The sequence below is a fragment of the Mauremys reevesii genome, linkage group 12 (assembly GCF_016161935.1).
Source record: "Mauremys reevesii isolate NIE-2019 linkage group 12, ASM1616193v1, whole genome shotgun sequence".
In the NCBI taxonomy this organism is placed as follows: Eukaryota; Metazoa; Chordata; order Testudines; family Geoemydidae; genus Mauremys; species Mauremys reevesii.
The window spans coordinates 16434870-16459131 of NC_052634.1; the positions used below are offsets into that span (position 1 = coordinate 16434870).

Sequence of the window (24262 nt, forward strand, 5' to 3'; positions counted from 1 at the left end):
TGTCCAGCCGATACATGACTGTGTGAGATACATGAGTAACTGTTATCCTCTGTGTGGACCTTCTGCTAGAGAGGACAGTGACCTACATTTGGCCAGCAGGTGACACAACTATTTGCTAGACAGCAGTAAAATGCTGGGAATTGGGATTGCTTCATTTCTAATGATTAGAAGTTAGGAGTTGTATTCCTGGCTCTGGGATGGAAGAATGGCCTAGTAGTTACAGACAGCATCGTCAAGTACATCAGACTGGGCAGGTGCACTTGTATTCCCTCTCCATGGTCCCAGAAGGGCACCCCCTCTAGTGTCCCAGCCCCTCAGCAGTCACCTCTCTTGGGTAGAGACACGTCTCTCTCCCTCCTGACTGAAGTTTTTTCCAGTCTGCACAGATCTCTGCCTACACTGTGATACCCACAGCAAGCCAGACTGCCTAAACAGGCCAGAGTCTGTGCTTTGCTTTAAATGCAAAAGCTTACAAACAGCATGATTGCCATAACACTTCCTGGGTTCACATCATTTTCCCGCCCCCGAGAGGTGTTACATAAAATCCTGGCCCACAATACTGTGTAGATTCATAGACTTTAAGGCCAGAAGGGACCCTCATGATCACCTAATCTGACCTCCTGCTCATCGCAGGCCACATAACCTCACCTACCCACTCCTGTAATAGACCCATCACTTCTGGCTGAGATACTGACATTCACCTCCTGGCCTGTGGGCTGGCAAGAGAGCTGGGCAGCAAGGGGCACGTGACCGGAACTAGTCAAAGTCCCACAACACACCAAGGAAGACCAGATCAGGTGATGAGGGAGACTGGTGTCGCCATGACATCTCCTGGTCACAAGATAGGTTCTCCCTGCTGCTATAACCCTCCCGGATCACATGATGGTCTCTTCCCTCTCTCCGCTCCCCATCTCCTGTTGCCATGACAATGCGCAGGAGAGGGTGCTGATGGGGCTAGGGATGTAAAATATTAAACGGTTACCTGATATTTTAATAGTTTAAATGGGTATTTTTAAAACGATATTTGCATCCCTGTATCTTATGAGTTTAAATTCTGCATTTAAATTCAAACCAAATATAAATGACTGTTTTTTCATTATTTAGCACAGTGGTTTTCCACCTTTTTTCATTTGCGGGCCCCTAAAAAATTTCAAATGGAGGTGTGGACCCCTTTGGAAATCTTAGACCATCTATGGTCCCCCACAGGTCCATGAACCACAGGTCGAAAGCCATTAATTTAGCATATTTAATGGCAAGCACATAATATGGAACGGTTCTTAACCACACTAAAAGCGAGATTTGAAATTTGTGTCTTGGATCAGATTTGACCTCTGTTCTGCACTGTTCACCTGTAGATAAGCATAATTCTTCATGCTATAGTAAGGATTATAGTCAATTTGCTTTTCTCCTGCACTAAAGAACCTGGTGCACGCTTCTTTATTGAGTACGCCTATCTGGTGGGTTTCTGTGTACTTAACCAAATGGCTGTTCAGTCTCTGCTTGCTTTTTTGACCAGTGCCAAAGTGTGCTGCTTGTGGTACATCTATATTAGCTAAACAGGTACCAGTATTTTCAGTAATTGCCATCTCCAAGCAGGCTTTCATGATACAGTGGTGAAAACACCTGCATTTCTGTCTACACTAATGCAGTCACACCATTGCTGATAGTTTCTGAACTATGAATACTCATTTTTCTAGTGTTGACAAGGCCAGTGAGACTGCAATTTGTGTCAGTTTTGCCAGCGAAAGGTTCTCAGGTACTTTTTAAATGGGCACCCAATTTTTTTTAATGTTCTATACTTGGTACTTGGTCCTGCTAGTGAAGGCAGGGGGCTAGACTCGATCTTTCAAGGTCCCTTCCAGTTCTAGGAGATGGGTATATCTCCAATTATATATATATTGTATACAGCAAGCGCATGTAGGCAAGATATTTTGTCTGCAGGTTCAACCCAGGTAGGGCTGTTTCTGTCTAATGCTTCTTTGTGTCCCAGACCAGGGCAATATTTGTATTTTGTGGTCAGATTCAATAGCAGCACATAAACTTTAAATGGACCAGCAAAGCAGTATTCAGCCAATTTGTAATGTAAGTTACTCAGAAGTAAGGTATATAAATCAGGTCATGGGTTGATTTTGGCTTTTTAGCATTGAGATTTGATTTGAAATGCATTTTCCACTGGACAGATTTTATACTAACATTCATACATGCGCTGTGTTGGAGATGTAATTAGTTTTAATCAGAGTTTTAGTATGCGCCATTGGATTTAAATTTAATGAGCCAAATTAATTTACTGAAACTCCACTCCAACCAGTGCAGTTGTACCTGGAATGATATTGAACTCATGTCTTTCAAAAGAAGAGCCCCCAAATAAGCAAAAACAAAGCATTTAAAATGGGTTTCACTAAAGGAATTGTCTATTTTTAAAAAAAGGGATTCTAGTCAAAACCTCTGTGGAAAGAAATGTCAGCTAATGAATGGCTTTGTTTGAAGACCAGATGTGTTGCATGTGGGTTCTGCAGTGGCTTTTGTGGTATTTCAGTTCTTGGAATAAGAAGTACTTGGAGACTGTTTTAATGTGAGGTGATGGACAGAAAATGGAAGCTGCTGTGCACTGGCACTTTGTGTTGCTATTGTCTTAGGAATGTTTGGGGAGGGGAGTTCCATCCCATGGGGGCTGCTTCACCCCACTTCCAGGGATACCTACAAGGACAGACACATTCTTACTACAAAGTCCATATTTTGACCTTGTCCATTTCATCTCCCTGTCAGGGATGGTCTAGATGATGATTAGTCCTGCCACGAGCGCAGGGCACTTGACTTGATGACCTCTTGGGGTCCCTTCCAGTCCTACGAGTCTATGATTCTAAGGTTTTGTACATAAGATGACCAGGTTTAAAACCAGAATTACAGTCCCCTGGAACCTCAGGCTCAATCTCTAAATTATTTTAGATCAAATCCCCTTTGTACTAATCAGAATGACCTGATGGGAAATACTTTGGGGGGAATCTAAATAGGAGCAACTTTTTATTATTAAATTTAGCAGTTACCTTGCATAGAAACTCTTCACATAGAAACTATGAATTTGAATATATTTACTTCCCTTTAAATAGAGGGTGAATTCTGTAAATACTTTTGTGCTAAAGGATTAGTTACCTTTCAGCGGGGGGCTTCTGAATGCAGATATGCTGTCATTGTCCGTGTCTCCCAAAATAGCTTATGTAATAGTCTTCCATCTTCCCTTGCAGTCTAATGATCAAATGCCGGAGTGACCGACCCATTTAACTCTTCTGAATTGCATGCTCTTGAAAAACTAGAACAGCATGGGTTCTGTTAACTAGATGCAGATGTCTCAAAATAGACATTGAACTTCCTAATGCACACGATCAGCTCTGAATACTGAAAGTTCAGCAGTTTATGGAATGCCAAACAACACACAAACCTGTAGCCAGTTCTCACAGGCAAGCTGTCCAGGCTGACAGGGGCATTTAAGAAAAAAGGGTGAGAACATCTTGCATTTCCCAGTGCCAAAAGAAACTTGGTAATAAGACAGTTCTGACTTCAAATAACATACTGGCTTCTCACAAGGTCACTATCCTATACAATGCAATACAAGATAGTGACTCTGCATAGCCAGAAAGGCTTGTCCTCCTAGAGGCACATGAAGAAGACTTCATAAAATCATAGACTATCAGGGTTGGAAGGGACCACCAGAGGTCATCTAGTGCAATGCCCTGCTCAAAGCAGGACCAATCCCCAGACAGGTTTTTACCCAGTTCCCTAAGTGGCCCCCTCAAGGTTTGAACTGACAACCCTGAGTTTAGCAGGCCAATGCTCAAACCACTGAGCCATCCCTCCCCCCAACTTCATTACTTAGAATGCGGCCTGAATAAACCTTGAGTAACTTTCCTCCTTTGCAGGTGGTAAAATGGGCCTCTTCTGTTTACTGCATGTTATTTTGAGCATAGTGACGTATGCGGGAAGTTCTCACACAAACAGTTGAGATTTGTGTGTGGCAGAATACACTAAGCCCTTAGTTTATTTATATTTTTTATTTAAAACAAATGGAAATAAATGATTTGGCCCTGAGCCACTCAAACTAAGCTTTTTTCTTTTTCTTTTCTTTTTTTTTTTCACTACCAAACAAGTAACACGGCAACTGAATGAGCACGGTTTCATGCAGCGCAGCCTAGTGGTTCTGCAAGTGGTATTTCGTACGCTCATTTGTAAAACGTTGCAAAACTCACTCTTCCAATTGCCTATGTGCTTGGTCTTTCAAGTGTGTATGAGTGGTTTATTTTGGTGGCATAAATATGCTCTCGTGTTTAGAACTAAGTCCTCATTTAACTTGTTTCTGGGTTGATTTCTTTCCATCAGCAAAAGGATATTTTATCGTGTTAGATACATTGTGCTATAAATCTGTTAAACATGTTTCAGATCCTCATGGAATTGTGTTTAGCGACTGGTGCCAGCTCAGAATGGCGCTGTGTGATGCTATATAAGTATCAGGGGGTAGCCATGTTAGTCTGTATCAACAAAAACAACAAGGAGTCCGGTGGCACCTTAAAGACTATCAGATTTATTTGGGCATAAGCTTTCGTGGGGTAAAAAAAAAACACCTCACTTCTTCAGATGCATGGAGTGAAAGTTACAGATATAATGAGATGGGATAGTTCTGTGCCTGGTGCATATAGCAGGAAGGGTTGCACGTTTAGATTTGGCAGTAGAAATTGTTCTGAGCTGTATCCATTTGGCATATCACTGGATAATCTACGTGTAATATTTGAGAACCCTGTCTGACTCTCATGAGCACTTCCAAACGTTGCTATGGCCAAGGTAATTGTGTGTAAACAGATACGCTTTTCTTTGTAAGCAGCCAGCTCCTGCTGCTATCACTCTTGTTTCCATGTTGATGAGTTGTGGTGTCGCAATCCAGGGTTTGTGTCCTTAATAACTGAATCCTGCAGAATAAGTCAGTTTCTGTTGACTTCCAGAGCGTGTGTTTAAATTGAATGTCGGGTAGTGAGGTGTTGGTGAAATAATCGTAATTTTTCTGCAATGTGATAAAGATTTCCTGTATATTTTCTGCTTTATCACTCTCCACGCTAGATTTCGGAACAAAGGATGCACTCTTCTTACAGCTCAGACGGTTTGTTTCAGAGTGCTCCAGTTCATGTGACGGTTCTAAATATGAAAGTTTGAGCTGTGTAACAATTACTGGTACATGTGCAGTCATACTGGAGTGGTCTGTCCCGGGCTTTCACGTTTAACGTGGCTGTTACAAATGAAGCTGCTAGCACTGCTGTGCCCAGAACTTGAGAAACTAAAACATTCTTGGCATTTTCCCTACTTAGGATGAGATAATGCTAGGCATATATCTACAGCAAAGGCCCTTCATAAACGTCTTTCTGTTTAAAAATTAAGTAGCTCGGCTGTAGAGATTGACTTCCCAGCTTGCCTTCAGTTTCAGAGTCCAGAATGAGTGTCTTCAAGATTATTTTTTGTATAAATTGAAAAGTTACTATTAAGTTTTTTACACTGAAAATGCTGCAGTTGGTTGTATGTAGTTCCTCTGTTTGCACTAACTAGCTTAGCAATGCCTATTTTTAACATAAGCTGCTCTGTTTGCTCGCTGGATTCGTAACTTAAGCCCTGTGTCATGGCATTTAAAATCTGTATTACAGAGCTGACCCAATGAAGGAATGTGTTTGCAATTGACAATAGATGGTGGGGGGAAAATGCTAAACAAATGATTCTCTGAATGTTTTTCAGCCATCTGGCGAGCAGGACAAACAATATTGAATTGTGGATATATTTTCCCCCAAAAAGTCTGAATTTATTGGACAGAATAATTGTAATTTTTTCCACCAGCTCTACTGTATTTACTGGGTTAAATAATTGAGATTTACATGATGAAGTTTTCAAAAGCTTCTTAAATCACTTTTAGTTCCTAGAACAGGGGCAGGCAAACATTTTGGCCTGAGGGCCACATCAGGTTTCTGAAATAGTATGGAGGGCCGGTTAGGGGAGGCTGTGCCTGGCCTGGTCCCCACCCCCTATCTGCCCCACTCTGCTTCTCGCCCCCTGATGTGCCCCCCCCCCCAGGACTCCTGCCCCATCCAACCTCCCCGTTCCCTCATGGCCCCCCACGGACCTCTGCCCCATCCACCCCTCCCTGTCCCCTGACCACCCCCAGATCCCCCGACCCCTGACTGCCCTCCACCAACCCCTCCTCTCCTTCCTGGCTGCTCCCCCGGACCCCTGCCCTAGCCAACCACCGCTTCTCCCTGACCGCCCCCGGAACCCTTGCCCCTGACTGCCCCCGACCCCTGCCCCATTCAACCCCATTCCCGCCCTCTGACTGCCCCAACGCCCCTATCCACACCCCCCCCCCCGATCACCACCCCAAACTTCCCTGCCCTCTATCTAACCCCCCCTGCTCCCTGACCCCTTACCACACTGCCTGGAGCACCGGTGGCTGGCGGCGCTACAGCCGCACCACCCAGAGCACCGGGTCAGGCCGGCTCTGCAGCTGCGCTGCTGGGCAAGAGCTCGCAGCCCCACCGCCCAGAGCATTGCGCCGGCAGCACAGTGAGCTGAAGCTGCTGGGGAGGGGCTGGGGGCCAGCCTCCCGGGACAGGAGCTCAGGGGCCAGGCAGGAGGGTCCTGCGCGCCGGACGTGGCCTGCGGGCTGTAGTTTGCCCACCTCTGTGCTAGAACAAAGAATCTGGCGAGATCAGGACTCTGAGTGATTCTTTATTTTGGTTTAAATTCACAGGTGTTTCACCAAAACCAATGGCACTTTTAGCAGCAACACGCTACCTGTGGTGCCCATAGTAGCACCTTATCAGCAGGACAGTTTAGAGATGAAACCGATGAATCATGTGATGGTAGCCATGTGTTTAGCCTCCACGGTCCCAGAACGCAGCGTCGAGCTGGAGGAAGACAGCAAGGAGAAAGTGGAGCAGCCATCTACTCAGCATTCTTGCTGTCAGGAAAATATGAATCAGATTAACATAGATTACCCAGAAGGTATGCCAAATTGAAGGAGAATAAATCTTGGCTTCCAAGCTGCATGCTTATTGTACAACAGCTGTAGGGTGCTTAATCTGACTACGCCGAAACTAGCAATTAGTCTCGGAAAAGGAAGGCCAGAGTCTGCAAGGTGTTGATCAGCTTGCAGCTCCCCCTGAAGACCATGGAAGTGAAGATATTAAAATGCCTTCCAGGTGCATGCCCTAAATGATGAGTGTTCTAAATGGAACCCGTCCAGTACACTTACTCCAGATAATGTGATGACTGATTTATTTTGAATGCTGTTTTTTTAATGATCTTTGCCAGTACCCCCTTAGGCATTGCTCTTATCAGATGATCTATTCTAAGAAGAATCAGGCTGGGTAATTATGTATATGAGACCTCTAGGGAAAGCCTAGGTACCTGCAGGAAGTGGAGTATTAAATCAGAGCTAGCTAGGGGAAGCACCAAACGGGGAAACTGGTATTCAGGAATAAACGGTATTGTTCTTTGGGGCGGCAAGAGCCGAAAGCATCACGCATTCCTTTATAGCTCCTGGCTGGCCCCAAAAAGAGAGATTTTGAGCTTTCCAGCTGAAAAGACAGGTTGGACCGACATGGTGTTCCCCATGGGAACAGTGTATGCTCCAGCTTGTATGATTCAAGTCACAGCACTGAGATCTATTTATAGTGAAAACAATCATAAATTTATTATCAAAGATTAAGATGTAAGAGACAGTGCATAAGGCTAATGCTAATAGAAGAGTTATATATAAAACAAAAGCATAACATGCATAGACGCAGGAACTAGAGAGGGTGGGGGTGCTGCAGCACCCCCAGGCTCGGGCGGGGGGCGGACAGCGGTATGGGGGCTGGCTTTCAGCACCCCACTATTCAAAGTGTTCCTGTGCCACTGATAACATGCTTTCTAGAGATTAAATTTAACAGTCTAACCTTCTGTCTAAGGACGTTTCTCACCCCAGATGTCTTTCGCAGCGTTTCGGCCAAGCCTGGTTGAGATCCTACTTGCATGAATGTAACCATACTGTCCCTTTACTTCCTCAGGTGCAGGGTAAAGGGATGTCTCCTTGCCTTCTGCTTACATCCCTATAGATCATTGACCTTGGAAACAGCAGAATCTCCCCCTCCCCACCCCCATTTGCTTGTTTTTTCCCTCTGTTCTTTTCCTGTTGATCCTGTATGTAAATAGGTCTTCCATTGTGTTGGCTTACAATACTTAATTTACATTTGACAGAGAGATACTCATCTCACTCCCTGTCTGGAAGAAATTTTTTTCTCTTCGGTTGGTGACAGACTTTAAAACCTATATTTTCAGTACATATACACAGCTCCTTAAATATCTATGCATACGTCAGGCAATGATTATGAGGATCCGTATGACATAATCGTTTTCTTAGAAACCTCACAACCTCATAAATATCATAAAAATGGTGTGCTAGGAGTGATGAGTTTGTCAGGCCTGTTACGAGTTCCTGGTTCACAACAGTGAACCACTTGGCACTGAGAGGTTCTTAGGGTCATAATGTATTTGTATGTTTTATTTAGATCAGAGAGGCAGCTTGCCATTTGAAATGAGGGCTTTGCCCATAATCTCTCAAGGTAACACAGGCACTATCCACAATCTGATCACTAAATCTAGTGATAACTGGAAGTACATTATTAAAAGGCCTAGAGAACAGGGGAACGTATCGTGAGAAATGCCTTAGGAAATTAGCAATTCCTGCCAGGGTTTAACACTTTACAGTGTCCAAACTAATTTTCACTTTTAGTGGAAAGCAAAGGTTTTACCCAGTTCACTAATCTGCGTTTGGAGACTAGTGGGGCAAGTATGCTGAAATAGCGAAGGGGCAAGGAGCGATTTTCGTGCTAATATAAACTGCTCGTGATTTGCAGGTGACATCTGTGCGCATTCGGAGACATCAAATCATATTTTGAGCTGGAGCCCTCTTATTCTGCAGCCTGTTTCAAAGGACTGTAATGAAAAATCAGGATGGAATTCACCTGGTGTCACTTTAAACAGCTCCGGGGACCTTCGACAGCTCCACACGCAGGAAACCTGAAGAAGCAGCAACCCGTTTTTCCCACTGAAAGCCAGTAACTGCACAGCAGAGTCACTGACAAGGACTGATGGGCGGGGTGTTAATTATAACAGAGAGAGTCACTATTTATTTTTTGTAGTAGTGTCATGAATGTATCTTGTTTCAAATGTTTGCCTTTTTATATTATTTATGCCTGGAGAAATTCCTTTGTTTTTTCCACCCCCTGTGGAATTAGCCTGGTTTTGTATAAAGTTTTGTAATAATATAAAGAACAACAATGGGGAATATGTGGTGTGTTTTCCATGGCTATTACCAGCATGAGAAGCACTTCTGCAAAGGAGCATTGATGTTGAGCGTGCAGATTTTAGAGTGGATCCAACCCGAGTGGTTCTGAAGTTCATAGCAGATTATAGCCACCCTATAGAGCTGCCGTGTCACTGGCATTTGTTGCAATATTTTTACGGCTGATTTGCCTGACTACATTCGAATGCTGTTGTTTCAGGCTCTCCTGATGGAAAGAGATTTGATAATGGAACCTCAACATAATGAACCCCAGCCGATCAGTTTATACGAATGGTACAGCTGGTCGAGTAGTAATACTACTAATCATATTTTTAGTTATCTCCAAGTATTGGAAGACCTCTAATGTTCAGAGAAAATTTCATCATTCCCCAAACTTTCATGCCTTTTAACAGGAATGATTTATCTGAACATTCTTACTGGAAGGTCACTATTTGTTGATTTTAAAAGTATTCGTCATCTAATCGGGGAACAGAAAGTATTCCATATGACTTGTGGGACCAGCTATATAATATACATAACGAATAATCTACATGAATAATTTGTGAACAGCCTGGAGTCTGAGCATTGTTTATTCCCGCTCGTCAGCACATCGTGATTTATCTGAACGTATTCGTTTTTCTTGTTAAAGGCTCTCAACCAAAAAAGGCTGCTAAATTCAGAAGAGTTATTGGCAGCGAGTATATAACTGTCTCTTATTAGCCAGTTGTTTTGCATTCTTGTGCATGTTTTAAATTTCGCTGCAGGTAAATCGGGCTGAATTTTCTAAATTTACATCTTAAACCTGCTCATGCATGCGCACCTTGGGAGTGATAAACCAAGAATAAATGCCAGCAGGGCAAAGTGAACTCACTCTGAAATAAGCGACAGAGTCCTTTGACACCTTTGTAGACCAACAGACGTATTGGAGCATAAGCTTTCGTGGGTGACATGCATCTGACGAAGTGGGTATTCACCCACGAAAGCTTTTGCTCCAATACGTCTGTTAGTCTATAAGATGCCACAGGCCTCTTAGTCTGGATCTGTAAAAAGCGACAAACATGGCTACCCCTCCCATACTTGTCACTCTGAAATGTCCAACTGCTTCAGTTTCTATGGCATATTAGTACTTAGTTGCCACTAATTCCACTAGCTTAATTTCCGGTTGCCTCAGAATGGACCTGTTCAATTTACAGTAGAATCTCCAGTGGTTGGTACTTTTCTAATCCCCTCACGAGATACACCGCTTACCTCAATATAATGCCACCCGATATAACACAAATTTGGCTATAACGAGGTAAAGCAGCGCTCCGGGGGGGGCGGGTCTGCGCACTCTGATGGATCAAAGCAAGTTCAATATAACACGGTTTCACCTATAACGCAGTAAGATTTTTTTTTGGCTCCCAGGGACAGCGTTATATCGAGGTAGAGGTATAATATTCAGTAGTGCTGGTAGTTGCATATCTCTAAACATAACCCTGGTTAGCAGAGGCAGATCTGTGGTAAGGCTCACATTCCTAAAATATGATGCACTGTTAGCACAAATGATTTAAACTAAAGTATAATTAACGTTTTGTGATGCGTTCGCCTTGCCTGTTTGTTCGCTTACAAAGGTAACGTTCAATCCTTTGCAACGGATCTCCCAGGGACTGAATGGTATTTTAACTCCATGGTTTGAGAAAAAGGGAAAAACGTATTGTTTGTGTAATAACACTCTCCTCGCCTATTAAATAAGAGCCTGGAGGTGTTGCTTTAGAAAATTGAGCCCGGTGCTGTCGCAAACGGTGTCCGACAAACCACAGCTCAGACAATGGCTGTGTATGAAGAAATCTGCCTGTATCTCAGACATAGCAGCTGGAGCGTGATGTAGGTGTTGCAATGTTAACTGCACATTTTTTTTTTCAAATTTAATCAGAGTAAATAAAACAAACTTTCACTTGTAAAACACTCTATCCAAAAATCAGAGCCTATAACCCAAGGAATGAGGCACATAAATCACAATTACTGCCGCCCTGAGGCGACACATGTGCAGTCTCCTTTTAATGGAATGAATATTTTCCTAGCGAGAAACGCCCCGAGGGGAGGGTGGGACGCAAAGCTGCCCTATTTGAATCACAAACCACTTACAGAAGAAATGAGGTGGTGGCTACAGGTGCACTGAACAGTAGAACCTCAGTTACAAACACCAGAGTTACGAACTGACCCGTCAACCACACACCTCGTTTGTGTACTTCTGGTTCCAATCAGGCAGCAGCAGAGACCCCCAAAAAAGCAAATACCGCACTGTACTGCATTAAACATAATCTATTAAAGGGAAAGCAGTGTTTTTCTTCTGCATACTAAAACTCCAAAGTCAATGTTCAGTTGTAAACTTTTGAAAGAACAATCATAACATTTTGTTCAGAGTTACGAACATTTCACAGTTACGAACAACTTCCATTCCCAAGGTGTTTGTAACTCTGAGGTCCTATTGTACCACACGGAGTAAGATGTGTATATCATAAAGACTGGCTCTGTACTTTTCTAACTATTGCAACAAATGTCAAATGCGGCATGCGTATATCCCGTATGTGAAAATATTATATATAATATAGGATATATATTATATATTTTATAAATACAGCCCTTAAATGAGAACTTACTGGGTTTGATCTGGGTCACTATGCAAGAGTTTGTTGCAGTAGGAAACTAGTTGATGCTGTATTTGCTTGATGGCTGGGAGAGGGCTGCACCAGATGTGTACACGAGTTCTCTATTCCTGCTGTCCAGGTGTATAGTATGTGATAATGGATTAGTCTGCATGTTTGTGAGACCTAATTAGCATCCGAGGAAGGCAGACTCCCGTCGTCTAGTGTGATCTATTGAGTGCAATGGCCGATCTCGTTAGGTTACGAAAGTTGCCTGTTAAGAGAACTAGGATATTAAATGCTTTGACAGAGAGATTCAGGAAACTCTGCTGTAAGAGTTTGGTAGTTTGGAGCAGGAAACCAAGGCAGGTTCGTATGAGCCCTTGGGACATAAACTGCTTTGAAAGAGTCAGATTTTGGGGGTGGGGCTTCTACTCAAGGAAGAGTGTTGTAATCTGCCATGTTAGCAGGGTCTCATCGTGGACTGCTTTATTTATAATGAATAACACTGTTTTAAGTGTTTTTCTTTTATTGTATTTTATTTATAAATATATATATATATGTGTGTGTGTGTGTTTGCCTTTCTTTTTAGGGGACATGTGTTCTCCCAACTACAAGTGCGTAATTACAAAACTCTACACAAATCCTGCCTAGATGCTGTGATTCCCAGGTCATGCAAATCAGTCCAATCCCACCCTTAGCCTTCAGCTAGCAGCAAATGCTGAAAGACCTTGCCCCTCTGAAAACCCGCCCTGTTCTTTAAAGCTGGCTTGGTTTTGTGCTTTGAATGCTAGTTTCCTTGGAAATCTAGAGGGCACAAACTCTAGAATCCTGGGTTCATTGGCAAGGGTTTTGGCACCAGGAGGATGAGGTGCATTGCTAGAGCTGTGAGGAGGAAACTTATATTAACTGCCTATGTTATGCTTGACTCTAACCAGTGTTACGTTCTTTGCTTCTATGGGCACTACATACATAACCCAGAGTTTGTTGGTTTTTGTTTTTAAAAGATTCACTGACATCAGACCTATGTGCATTTCCTTTTTTATCCTGTTTTTTTTTTTTTTTTTTTTTTTTTTTTAAACAGAGGCCCTCTGAAGCTTCCTGGTTGTTACTGGCCAAATCTTGATCTCTCAGAAACAATCAACTTAAAAATCCCGTTTCAAACCTTTCCTCTTGGTACGTGCTCTAGTTATGTGATGGTCTGTCTTGATATGGGTCTTGGTATAAAACAGACCGAGCGACCCTCTCTGATCCGCCCAGTATCTGAGACAGTCATTCAGCTGTCGTACTGCCCAAGGAAAATGTTTCTTTCTGTATTTCACCTGTGTGGTCTTTGAAAGCAATGACTTAAAGATGCATGGTTTTTGTATCATATAGAAAAATATGCTATATTTTCCTAAAAAAAAAAAGTTGTAATATTCTTTTGAAATTGTATATATATTTGTAATGTAGTTTTTGACAGAATTTGTTGGTGGTTTGATTAATATTAAAGAGAATGCTGCTGCTTTACGAGTGATGCTTATTGGATTGTCTGCTCTTGAATCTAGAAGTGGTGTGAATTCTCATTAGCTGAAAGCTGCTATATCACTACTTCATACAGGTGAAATTATTTACTAGTTTCATATTTAATTACTCTTCACCAAATTTACCCTACCCTAAAGAACAGTGAATTGCCAACAATATTTTAAGTCGTAGGCAAAGACTAGAAGAAGCCAATGGACTTATAAATAGAGAGAGAGAGTGGATAGTTTATATGGCTTAGACATAAATGATCTGGGAAAAGGGGTAAACAGGTGGCAAAATTTGCAGATGATACAAAACTACTCAAGATGGTTAAGTCCCAGGCAGACTGTGAAGAGCTACAAAAGGATCTCACAAAACTTGGGTGACTGGGCAACAACATGGCAGATGAAATTCAGTGTTGATAAATGCAAAGTAATGCACATTGGAAAACATAATCCCAACTATACGTATAAAATGATAGGGTCTAAATTAGCTGTTACCACTCAAGAAAGAGATCTTGGAGTCATGGATAGTTCTCTGAAAACATCCACCCAATGTGCAGCGGCAGTCAAAAAAGCTAGCAATGTTGGGCATCATTAAGAAAGGGATAGATAATTAGACAGAAAATATATTGCCTCTATATAAATCCATGGCACGCCCGCACCTTGAATACTGGTGCAGATGTGGTCACCTCATCTCAAAAAGATATATTGGAAAACGTTCAGAAAACGGCAACAAAAATGATTAGGGGTATGGAACAGCTTCCATATGAGAAGAGGTTAATAAGACTGGGACTTTCAGCTTGGAAAAGAGACGATGGGGGATATGATCGAGGTCTATAAAATCATGCCTGGCGTGGAGAAAGTAAATAAGTGTTATTTAGCCCTTCTCATAACACAAGAACTAGTGGTCGCTCAATGAAATTAATAGGCAGCAGGTTTAAAACAAAAAAAAAGGAAGTATTTCTTCACACAACACATTGGCAAAGAGTTCCACAGGTTGACTGAGGATGTTATAGACTCAAAGACTTTAAGGTCAGAAGGGACCATTATGATCATCTAGTCTGACCTGCACAATGCAGGCCACAGAATCTCACCCACCCACTCCTGTAACAAACCCCGAACCTATGTCTGAGTTATTGAAGTCCTCAAATTGTGGTTTGAAGACCTCAAGCTGCAGAGAATCCTCCAGCAAGTGACCCATGCCCCATGCTGCAGAGGAAGGCGAAAAACCTCCAGGGCCTCTGCCAATCTGCCCTGGAGGAAAATTCCTTCCCGACCCCAAATATGACGATCAGTTAAACCCTGAGCATGTGGGCAAGGCTCACCAGCCAGCACCCAGGAAAGGCCAAGACTATAATAGGGTTAAAAGAAGAACTAGATAAATTCATTCCTGTTCTGTTCATTCCCTCTGGGGCACCTGGCATTGGCCAGTGCACCAGGCTAGATGGACCTTCCAGTATGGCCGTTCTTATGTTCTTTCATGCAGCATAAGAAAGCCGCAGAGCTTTGACTGCATATGGTTGTGGTGTTCCACAGCGGGGGAAGATTTCAACCCTTTCTTGTCAGTAATCTGGGAGTGGGACCTTTGTTTAATTCATAGACAGAGTTCTTTAAACTGAAGTTAATGTTACTAATGTCTCTGTCTGAAGGGTAAGAAAACTAGGTGAACACAGAAGCTTTAAAAACCAGACTTTCAAATATTAGACATTGGGGTTTTTTTATTCAGTACAATAACACCAAAAGTGAACCTTAAAGTGCGTCTCTCTTCCTCCAGGTTTGGATAGAGTCTTTAAGGTGCTGCTTCTGGCCTACACAGTTGCAGTTTTGGTGAATTTTGCATAAAAGATGTTTATTTACCAGTACTCAAGATTTGCTGGTGCTTTATAAACATACAAAGCACAATCTCTAAACTGAATAATATGCAGCTTAGTTGTGCCATATCTACAGCTTTAATGTGGCATTAGCTCCTTAAAGGCGATTGGCAAAGGGGGCTCAGAATGTGGGTTTCTGTCTGTCTGATGGGTAAAGAGGGCATAAAGGGCAGGGGTTAATCTGGGTGGGTGGTTTTTGTCTCTAGAAATAACAAGAACCTGGCTTTGCTTGGAGAAGCTTTGTGCAAAAGTCCCAGCTCGGATTGCCAACTTTCTAATCGCACAAAACCGAACACCCTTGCCCTTTCCCCTGCCCTGCCCTTCCCCCGAGGCCCTGAGCCTTCTCTGAGGCTCCGTCCTCGCTCTCTCTCACCCTCACTCACTTTCACTGGGCTGGGTCATGGGGTGGAGGTGTGGGCTCTGGGGCAGGGCCGGAAATGAGGGGTTCAAGGTGTGGGAGGGGGCTCCGGGCTGGAGAAGGGGGTGGTTGGGGCATGGGAGGTGGTGATGGCTCCAGCTGGGGGTGCAGGCTCTGGAATGGGGCAGGGGATGAGGAGCTTGGGGTGCACGAGGGGGCTCCAGGTGGGGGCAGGGGTTGGAGTGAGGGAGTGGACTGAGGGCAGGGGCAGGGGGTTGGGGTGTGGGAGGGGATGTGGGTTCAGGGTAAATAATCCTCATCTTTTATGCAAAGTCCACCAAAACTGCAACTCTGGGAGGGGGGGTCAGGGCTGCGGCAGGGGGTTGGGGTGCAGCTGTCAGCAGCGCAGTGGGGCTAAGGCAGGCTCCTGGAAGCAGCCAGCACGTCCGGTTCCTATGTGGAGGTGTGACCGGGTGGCTCTACACGCTGCCCATGCCCGCAGGCACTGCCACTGCAGCTCCCATTGGCTGCGGAGCTTCCCTGATCACACCTGCGCCTAGGGGCTGCAGAGCTGCTTGGAGTCAGGCCAGGCAGGGAGCCTGTCTTAGCCTCACTGCGCTGCTGACCAGACTTTTAATGGCCCAGTCAGCAGTGCATTCCGGTCAGAAACCGGACGCCTGGCAACCCTAGTCCCAGCAGCTGCGTATTGTGAGCTAGCATGCCTGTCTTCACTGACGGGGTGGACTTGCTGAATTTGTAGCAGAGGTCCTTTCTCCCAAGTGTTCTTTAGGTATTGACCTTAAATAGGTTTTAACAAAACCAGAGTTCTAAAGTGTTTGACTGCACATTCCTTCCCTCCCAGTTACTCAAAATTCACTTTCTTGTACCGTCGTATCATCATTTCACTAGTCCAGCAGCCACCATAGTCTTCCAGTGTGCACTAGACCTGAATTTCTGTTGTAGATCAAGTAGAAAGCCCTCCCCCGCCCACCCCATTTTTACATAAATCTTTCAAACCATCTTTATCAGTCATAAAGACGCAAAACCAGGCACAAACCCGCTTGGTTGTAAATGTTCAAGTCATGTTTAAGCATATTAACGCAGCCCAAGGAATGTCCTCCTTGGCTACTTGCCAACAATCCGCTCCCCTTACAACTAATCTGTCAACTGTGGCCAGAGTTGGCATTATGACAAGCCAGGATATTTGTGATGAGGCAACATGTATATCCTTTAAGGCATCATAAAATACTTACATGAACCAAAGTCATGCCTCATTCAGACACTTACAAATAAGGAATGGGAGGCAAAGAGCTCAAAATTGTAACGACTCTGCGTTCAGTCCCCTAGAATATCAACTTTTCCTTATGAATTAAAGAGTGTCCAGGTTATATCACGTCATTCTTAAGCATATCTCCAGGGGGGAAGGATGAGCTAAGATCAAGTGGGAAATGGACTGGACCAGAGACTCTCATGAGTGGATCATAGAATGTCAGGGTTGGAAGGGACCTCAGGAGGTCATCTAGTCCAACCCCCTGCTCAAAGCAGGACCAATTCCCAACTAAATCATCCCAGCCAGGGCTTTGTCAAGCTGGGCCTTAAAAACCTCTAAGGAAGGAGATTCCACCACTTCCCTAGGTAACCCATTCCAGTGCTTCACCACCCTCCTAGTGAAATAGTGTTTCCTAATATCCAACCTACACCTCCCCCACTGCAACTTGAGACCATTGCTCCTTGTTCTGTCATCTGCCACCACTGAGAACAGCCGAGCTCCATCCTCTTTGGAACCCCACATCAGGTAGTTGAAAGCAGCTATCAAATCCCCCCTCACTCTTCTCGACTGCAAACTAAAAAACCCCAGTTCCCTCAGCCTCTCCTCGTAAGTCAGGCTCATGGATCATCAAGTTATAAAATGGAGGAACGGATATAGATTGGGAAACAAATGCCGGATAATCTTCATCCTAGAATATTAAGGGAATTGGCGAGGGATATTGCTAGCCCGTTATAATAATCTTAAAATAAAAAAAATTTTTTGGGGTACTGACTGACTGAGATTAGCTGTAATGTAGTCTATATTCAAAGAAAAAAAAAAAAGGTGGAATTAATTATAGGTTAGTCTAACATCTGTAGTATATGCAAAAAGTCATGGAAAATGGGGATCGAAATGAAAATCCAGAGTGGGATAAGAGCTTAGGCGAGGTATTTCTAGTAGGGTGCTAGGTGAGACCTCATTTGGAGTATTGTGTGCAGTTTTGGTCTCCCATTTTTTAAGGAGGATGAATTCAAAACTAGAGTAAAAAGAAGGGCCACTAGAATGATGATCCGAGAGAATGGAGAAGGCCTGAAAGGAAGACTTGAGAGAGGAGTTTGTTTTTTTTTAACCAAAAGAAGGAGAAGAGGAGATATGATTACACTCTCTTTAAATATATCAGAGGATAAATACCAGGAAGGAGAAGAATTATCAGCTCAGTGCTAATGTGGGACAGAGACAGACGGATATAAACTGTCATCAATTCAGGATCAGCAGGAAATTAGAGAGGAAGGTACCATCAGGGGTGCCCCATGACTTTAAGATTAAGCTAGATAAGTATATGAGAGGATGGTATATAGGAACACTGGTAAACAGTACAATGGGTCAATGGTATGATATAACCTTTTCCAGAGGTTTGGCTGGAGATGGCCTGCATCTTGCAGGAGGTCAGACTAGATGATCATAATGGTCCCTTCTGATCTTGGATTCTATGATTCTATGATTCTATGATTCTATGTCAGTTTCCATTGATGTAAGATACTAAATGTGCACATCTATTTTTTTTCCTAGGACATTTGGCTCTGGAACGTATGAACAAAATAAAAAGGGTGATAATGACAACAAATGTAAAATCTAACGGGGCACCTCCCACCGGCTTGCCAGAAGTAAATGATTCTGGGCCAGGCCTGCAGAATTTCTGAAGATAGTTTAGGAACTTATCATTCCTCGGGATTCTCTACTTGGTAACTTTATAATGCATTCTAGCTCCATGCACCCCTGCCTCATATATCACAAGTCATTTCTCTTTCAGGTTTATACCCTGTAGGTATTTGTAGGATCATCACATGCCTCCTTGGCCATTAGATGGCCCAGCTAGGCCCATCTCACGCTTCTGAGCTCTCCTCATGAATTAACCCAGCGGAGACTGATTCTTTTTTCCCCCTTCCGCCAAGTTCCTCTATGTCAATATCTTCCTGGTTGTTGACTGGAACTGTGCAATACCCCATGTGTGGTCACACTAGCATTGCACAGAGGGGCTGCAGCCTCCCTGCTCACTGATGTGGTGCCTGAAATTGCATTCCCTTTTTTTCTCCAAAGGCATCTGATCTTATGAACTTGCTGCATCACTGTCTGCCCATGATAACCCCCGGGTCTCTTCAGCCTCTGCCGAAGCTCTGCCCTGCCACACTGAGCAGCTCTTTGCCCTTTTCTCATGCCTCCGCGTGCCAGCCCCTCCCAAATTAGTAGCTTCAAACTTCAGTCAAGTGTTTCCTCCCTCATCCAAACCGTGAAGGAAGGTATGAAAGAGGCTGATCCTGATGCCAGACTAGTGGGGGACTTCAGAGCCATCTCTCCTCCGCTCATGTCATTCAGCCAGTTTCCAACCCCTATGGCTACTCCAGAGCCTGAGTCTGGTTAAGAGTTTGTGCGAGGAAGACTGTAGGTGCGATTCAGGCTGGGGCGGGGAGAGATGGAGAGTCGAAGGGACCGATTAGCTGAAGGACTCAGCTCCAAACCTCTCTGCCAAACGTGGGACCCAAATGTACTCATGCAGGAAATTTCAAATGCCATTGGATTGGTTTCCTTCAGGGGCTGTCTTCACTGCAGAGTTAACCCAGACTCACACCCCAATCACGCACCACTGGCCACCCAGAGCCCAGTGCCTTTGGGGTGAGGCATGAATAAATGGCAACAAAAGTGAGACACCAAGTCGGAGTGACGCTGCAGGTAACGCTGCGACCGAAACCAGGGGCACTGGGCCGGCGTTTCAACCTGCTCAACTGTCAGCAACTCCTTTTTGCCCCTCAGCTTCTTTACACACTTTGTGGTTCTGCCTTATTTGGGCTCTCGACCGACGGCTGCTGCCAGTATGGGACGTTGGTGACTGGCACGCCCCAGGCGCTCGGCCGACAGTTCTGCCAACTAGGAGGGTGTCTCATTAGCCGAAAGCTGCTATATCACTACTTAATACAGGCGAAATTATTTACTAGTTTCATATTTAATTACTCTTCAGGGCGTAAAGTCTCCATGAGGGTTGGTCTCCTCCCGGCAGGGCTGGTGACTCCCCAAGGCCAGTGCCATGAACGTTGGCAGCTCACTGGCTTCTTGTGGAGCCCTGGAGTGGGACGCCAGGAAAGAGCATCCCTGAGAGCCAGGCTCCCCAGTAGAAGCCGGTGGGCTACCAATGCATGGAAGCCTTGATGTCTGACTCTTTAGTGTGGCCCAATTGCCTGGTTCCTCCAGAGGCGAGGAGCAGCCCTCTCCCCGCAGCAGACAGCCTCGTGGCAGGCCAACCCCTTGCCGCAGCTTCCAAGCCTGGGAAAGGGAGGTTACAGCTTGGTTCTGGACTGGATTGGAAGCACCGTCACTGAGCTGCCAAGTGTCCTGGCTGTGCCCTCTGTTAGGGATCCAGCCCTCAGCCTAGGAGCTAGACCAGTGCTTTTTAATGGGTTCGATTTTCACTGAGAGAGCACCCAGACCCCTCTGCCGGGGCCGCCAGCCAAACCGGGGAGCCCAGCGTCACCAGTCCTGATTCCAAACGTGCAAACTAAGCGTGTGTGTGTCTGACCCAGGGCTCGGCCGAATGTGTCCATCACAAAGGAGCGAAGGGGAAAAGGCACAGCCCCCTTTGCCGCCTCTCTGGGGTTCCCCTCGCTTTTGTGTAAGTATCCCCGAGGCCGCCCGTCTCCCTGCAGGGGGATGTAGCAAGGCTCCCAGCTGAAAGCCCTGGGAAACGCATCACTGCTGAGCTGGGCTGGCAAACAGAGGCCTCGCTCCTGGGGGAGGACTCTGCCTCCCCCATCCAATCCCCCCAGCTGGTGGACAATAGCGATCCAGGCTTTGGCAAGGGTCTTGTTTGCTAAGGGGGCTCTTTGTTCCACTTCCTTATTGCCAGTGTTTTATCAGGTTGGCCTGTGTGGTGTTAACAAGGGCTGCAGAGGCCTGAGATTCCAGGCACATGAGACAGGACCAGGATGAGTGCGGCTGGGGCAGTCGGTTCCCACAGCGCAGCTGTTTGTGTGCACCAGAGACAATGGCAGGAATGTCTCCTAGGGCAAGGTAGCTGCTGAAATCCTGTGTTCAGCGGCCAGTGGATTAGCAACGCTGGAGTCGACACTTCTGTTTGCATCTCTCTCCCCCCCCCACCACCTGTTCAAACAATGGGCTGAGCAAACAACTCTTCAACCAGCCTCCTCTTGTCACTCACTCCAGCCCCGGCCTGCCCCCCGGCTTTCATTAACCTGGGAACTGCTGCACCCCTTCTAAGTGCTGGGTTTGCGTGGCTCCTGCAGAAGACGTGCAATCAGGAGGGTGCTTAACACGGGGCAGGGCTGGAACCCCCCCTGGGTTGCGGGGTGTGATGGCCAGCGGTGCAGCATTGTGGGAGTGGCGCGCTGCCTCTGGCTGCCTCACGCACAGTGCCGGGGCCCGGGGGTGGCGTGTCTGGTCGAGCGTCAGTGGCCGTCGTGGGCTGAGTTGGCTTCTCCTAGTGGGCGAACAGGCTTGACTCCTCGCTTGGAATGGAAACGCGCCCAGCCGCTGCCCGAGCCCTTTTTCCGGTACCAACAACCCTCCTTTGCCCTGGGCTAGTTCCTGTTTACACCTGGGCTTGCAGACATGAGTGACAAGTCCCGGCTGCAAACCCTAGTGCAGACCTGACTCACCCCCTGCCCCCATCCCGGCCCAGGAACCAGAATAAACTGCCCCCGTGCGAACCACAGCGTCGTCCGTCTGTGCTAGGGCCTTAGCCGGGTTTTACTGGTAGAACTATGTGGGGCAGGGATGTGACTATTTAACTGCTTCAGTGATGCCAGTAGAAATGTGCGTTAAGCGGCTATAGGTTATGCCCCCTCCTGTAGAGGAATCGCCATCCCGCCGTTAACACTGTTAGCCCAATAGACCTGCCTCCCCAGGAGGGAGTTTGAACACTGGAACCAGCCCAGGCTAGCGAAAGCAGCAAAGCTTCCTCACCTAGCCAGGCCGCTGGACGGGTGTGGCCGAATGCACAGGGCGGTTGCCAGGGCACCGTGCTGTGGGCTCCAGCGTGGCCGGGGGCAGGCCGGGGGTGTGTTACGGTGCCCTGGGCTCCAGCGTGGCGAGGGTGGGGGGCGGGGCTTCTGTCTGGAAAGGGAGCTGTTGATTAGCCGGGCTGCTTTTAGGATTGGGGGAAATTGCTGAGGAATTCACAGAAAACCATCTCGCCCCATATATTTTCCTTATGGCCCGGTGAATTATTTAGCCCCGAGGGGTCGTGGGACAAACGGCTTCTTTCTCTGCAGGCAGTACAGCCCAGAGCCGAACCCTGTTACACCTCGGGATTTGCTGGGTAAACGTATTGGACCTTTTTGCATGTTTTTAAAAAAACCTCTCTGCTTTGCTCTTGGTGTGTATTGGCGATTCACGCTGCCGATGAGCCGTGACTGGGCACGGAGGCTGGGGCCTGATTGGTGGCGCACACAAGCGTCTCCGGCACAAATGCTCATTGGATAACATGTAAGCTTCATTGTCTGAGACTAGTCGTACAATTTGACTGGAAGTCGCTGTCCTGGCTCGGATGCAGCATCAGCGTGTGAGCCTGGCCCAGTCGCTGCTTCGCTGGGCCTCAGTTTCCCCACCTGTTCGATGGGCTAATGATCCCCACTTTGGTAAAGTGCTTGGAGCCCCTTGACTGGGCCAGGTCGCCAGCACCACAAGGCTCTTGGGAGAAGTGGAGGTGGGAGCGTCCCTGGGGACAGCAGGGAAAGGCTGGTGCGCCTCCTACTGGAATGGCATTGCAAAGCCGTTGTAGCGCCATCTTGGGCCGCTGCGACCAACGGCTTTCTGAGGGCTGGGGGCTAGTTTGCAGCTGTAAGGTGTGGGCAGACCCACCTCGCAGGGACACGTCTGTAGGTCATGTCTGGTGCAGGCGATGCCCACCAAGGGGCCTGCAGCTGGCAGCCACCACCAGAGGGCAGCATCCTGCCCCCCACGTTCCCCCCAGCGAGGGGAGCTCCCTGATCCGCTCCCTGCAGACCAGGGCCGAGCATGAGCGGGTGGGGCTGTTGGCTCCCCCTAGTCTGGGCCAGGGCCTCAGCGAGCCCAGGTGTCTCCACGCTTGCTTTTACACACATTTCCTTGACCAAACAGAGCAGCCGCTCCCCCGAGAGCTCCCACCTGCAGCCCTGGGGCCCTTTGGTTTTCTCCTCAGGCTGGGTCATCCTTGAACCCTGGCCACAGCACTCATGCAGGAGGGGCCAGGAGCCCTGTGTGTGGCATGCCAGCCTCCAGCTGGCGAATGGGCAGGGTTTTACCTGCCAGGGCATCCCCCAGGGCCAGTGGACAGACTCCTTCCACTGGGCCCAGTGATACCAGCATGAAGGGACCTGGGGAGGCCGCACTGGAGGCAGCCCAGCTGGTCTATGTGTTAATAAGCATCTGGAGCAGCTGCTGCTGGGCCTCTTGGGCTACCTTCTGGGCCTGTGCCATCAGCCATTCCAGCCCAGCTTCCATGCCACGGTCCCTCCCCCCAACTTTGTGCCTCTTTGGCAGAGATGGTTAAATCGCACTGCACGCACCACATGGGAGCAGGTGTCAGAGCCGCCCAATCTGCTCTCAGATGCTGGCCTCACACGGCAGAGTCCAGACTCACCCCTCTGGGGGTTTGGCTTTATTAACACAAACAAATTAACAATACAATCCCAAAGCTCAGCTCAACCCTTCTCCCTAGGCTGGGCTTCTCATTGGGCTCCTCCCACAGGCCTGCTCAGCCCACACCCCAGATCCTCTCCCCCCAGCAAGCAACTCCCACCTCCCTGATACCCTGGGTAGGTAACTAGTCACTGATGGGGGTGAGGCAGTAGAACTCACTTATCCCTCTCCCAGCAGGGTCAGCACCTGTTAACAGCATGGGATTTCAAGCTAACAGGTTAGCGGGTGTGGAGGAAAGAAGGCAGCATGGCCTACCAAAAATGGGGGGGGGGGGTGATCAAGGACTTGTGGTTTCAAGTCATAGAATATCAGGGTTGGAAGGGTCATCTAGTCCCAACCCCCTATTCAAGGCAGGCCCAATCCCCAGACAGATTTTTTTGCCCCTCAAGGATTGAATTTGCAATGCTGTTTAGCAGGCCAATACTCAAATCACTGAGCTAGCACCCCGAGTTCCACCTCTCATACTGATGCCTGGTGTGGCCTTGGGGAAGTCAATATGCCACTCTGTGACTCAGTTTCCCCATATGTCAACAGGGCTAATGCTCCTGTCCTTCCTCTGAGAAACCCTCTGAGGGTCTGGCTGGAAGGTGCTGACTAACCAGCGAGTCTAAGGCTTGGA

The 24262-nt window shown here is 46.6% G+C and overlaps 1 protein-coding gene across 2 annotated transcripts in view; it reads left to right on the plus strand.

The window, feature by feature from the left end:
- The window catches only part of CDON (cell adhesion associated, oncogene regulated), a 91497-nt gene extending 78031 nt beyond the window's left edge, over positions 1–13466 (plus strand). For both annotated transcript variants that reach the window (XM_039496599.1, XM_039496601.1), the window contains exons 19-20: positions 6773–7026; positions 8922–13466. In XM_039496599.1, the coding sequence (XP_039352533.1) occupies positions 6773–7026; positions 8922–9088 (421 nt within the window). In that variant the 3' untranslated portion in view covers positions 9089–13466. The remainder of the gene's footprint in view (positions 1–6772; positions 7027–8921) is intronic.
- Positions 13467–24262: the final 10796 nt, after the last annotated feature.